Below are 2461 nucleotides of genomic sequence, written 5' to 3'. Positions count from 1 at the left end.
AGTTTGAGACGCCTGGGCTACATAGTGAGTTCCAGGTCAGTTTCAACTACATAGTGAGACCCTGTCTCAAAAACAAAAAGGTCTACATTGGGAGAAGCTTTGGTAGTGAGAGCACACTACTTGCTGGTCACAAGTCTCCTCTTCTCTTGCCTTTGACATTGCTGCTTGATGCCTGTTTGGTATGGCATCCCACGCTTGTGTGGTGAGATGACTCCTTGTCCTTGATCTCAATGTCTCTGTCTCAGAGATGCCTTCCTTGCCTTGCTCATCTGGGCACAATCCAGGGCTTGCTTCTGCAGAATCTCAGCCCCTTGTACCGATACTTGTCACCTTGTGAACAGATGTTTACTGGTCTAACCTTGGACATCAGACTTGTTTGCACATGGTGTAGAGCCAGACATCTGGAGTAGTGAGTCAGTTAATGAACCCCCAGCTTGACCAAATGAGGGTCTTCCTACTTCATTGCCCTTCATTGCCCTTCCTACTGATTGCCCTTTCTGGATTTCCAGGAGAGGATGAGGAAAGCGATTCGTCCTCCAAATGTTCTCTGTATGCTGACTCAGATGGTGAAAATGGCAGCACATCGGACTCTGAGAGCAGTACCTCATCTTCCTCATCTTCTTCTTCGTCCTCCTCTTCATCCTCGGAGTCCTCCTCTGAAGAAGAGGAAGAAGAGGAGGAGCAGCCGACAGCCATTCCCTCAGCCTCACCATCACCCAGGGAAGTCCCAGAGCCCCTCCCGGCGCCCGTCGAGTCAGAGCCAGAGCAGGCAGTAGGCTCCCCCATCACATCCCTCCCCGAGCAGGAGAAGTCTCTGGCAAGGCCTACAGGTGGGTGGTGCAGGACAGGTGAATCAGTTTTTATGTGTGTGCCTCTGTATCTGAAGAGCAGTGGAACCTGCATTAATTAATTCTATACGGTGTGTGTGACTTTTTTGTTTTTGTTTGTTTGTTTTTTGTTTGTTTTTTTGAGACAGGGTCTCACTATGTAGTTGAGACTGACCTGAAACTCACTATGTAGCCCAGGCTGGTCTTGAACTCGAAGTGATCCTCCTGCCTCAGCCTCCCGAGTGCTGGGATTACAGGCGTGTGCCACCGCACCTGGCCTTTGTTTTTTTTTTTTTTGGTTTTTATTTTGAGAGCAGTAGAAAGCCCTCAGAGGAGTGACATGTTCAAATTTGTGCTTTGAAAAAATGCAAAGAAAGTCATTTTCTCTTGTCCCTTCCCTCCTTGGGGACATAATGGCTTGACACTCAAACTGTTGTACGATAGTGATTTGCAGAGCCAAACCATGGTGTTGGCTCCTACTAAAGTAAAACAGGATGGTCTCTTCCCATCTAAGTTCAGGAGAGAAATTTTCAATTTAACAAATTCCTCATTTTTCTTAAGCCATTCCTTCAGTGGGTTTATGTGCAGGCGGTTCAATGGTCATATACTAACATCTCAGAATGTAGTTCTGCCTTTGCTTTCTTTTGTGGATTTGTCTATACCATCGTACATACCACATGCGTGAACTTAGCCTGCTCGGGGGCTGTTTGTGCAGGCAGTCGATACTGAGGACTCAGCACAGCTCGTAGTAGGGTGTGTCCTGCAGACACGGTGCTCACCCTGTAAAGCTTACAGTCTGTGCAGAGACAGCCACTCGAGTCATACATACACGAGGAAATCTGTGGCTGCCAACTGGTGAGCGTCGTGAAGAAGGAGCACAGACTGGAGGGAAGGATGGTCAGGTACGAGCACCCCACAGCAGGAGACGCAGTGGGTTGAAAGACCTGGAAGAAAGTGGGTTGAGAACTAGGGGTGGGGTGGGGGCTAGAACTTGAGGGGTGGGTAAGGGCCAGGCCATGAAAAGTGCAGAGGCTGTGTAAGAATTTGGTCTTTATCTTGAGAGCAGGAGAAGGCCCTGGAGGAGCAACATGATTAGGTTATGACCTGAAGAGATGCAATGCAAAGAGAACTTGGAGAGGGGCCAGTGCAATGCAGAGAGACCGTTCAGAGGCTGTGCGTTATGGAAGGAAATAAGTCACTTCTTGAGATACACTTCAGGGAGCAGCCCATTTGGGACCCCCTCCTGTCTTTCAGGAGCTGTTCCTTTTTTCTTTTTGGTACCAGGGATCGAACTTGAGTCCTTGTGCTTGCGAGGCAGGCAGTGGAACCACTGAGCTAAATCCCTGGCCCTGTTCTTTCTTTATTTATTTATTTTTTTGAGACAGAGTCTCCAGTATGCAGTTCAGTAACTGCCCGGGCTGGCCTTGAACAGATGAAGTGATCCTCCTGACTCAGCCTCCCAAATGCTGGGATTATAGGCATGTGCTGCTCCCCACTTTCTGGAGCTATTCATTTTGTGTGTGTGGTACTGGGGATCGAACTCAGGACTTTGCGCTTGCCAGGCAGGCATAGCACCACTGAGCTACATCCCTGGCCCTTCAGGAGCATTTTTTTTTTTTTTTTTTTTTTTTTTT

General features: G+C 48.4%; 1 protein-coding gene across 1 annotated transcript in view; it reads left to right on the top strand.

The window, feature by feature from the left end:
- The window catches only part of Setd1a (SET domain containing 1A, histone lysine methyltransferase), a 25597-nt gene that overhangs the window by 13022 nt on the left and 10114 nt on the right, over nucleotides 1–2461 (top strand). The window contains exon 14 of the mRNA XM_033758721.1: nucleotides 510–830. Coding sequence (XP_033614612.1) covers nucleotides 510–830 — 321 coding nt within the window. The remainder of the gene's footprint in view (nucleotides 1–509; nucleotides 831–2461) is intronic.

The sequence above is a fragment of the Fukomys damarensis genome, unplaced genomic scaffold, assembly GCF_012274545.1.
Source record: "Fukomys damarensis isolate Sample0158 unplaced genomic scaffold, DMR_v1.0_HiC HiC_scaffold_34, whole genome shotgun sequence".
NCBI lineage: Eukaryota > Metazoa > Chordata > Mammalia > Rodentia > Bathyergidae > Fukomys > Fukomys damarensis.
Note: the sequence above shows the minus strand (reverse complement) of the source record. Positions and strands in the feature narration are given on the sequence as shown.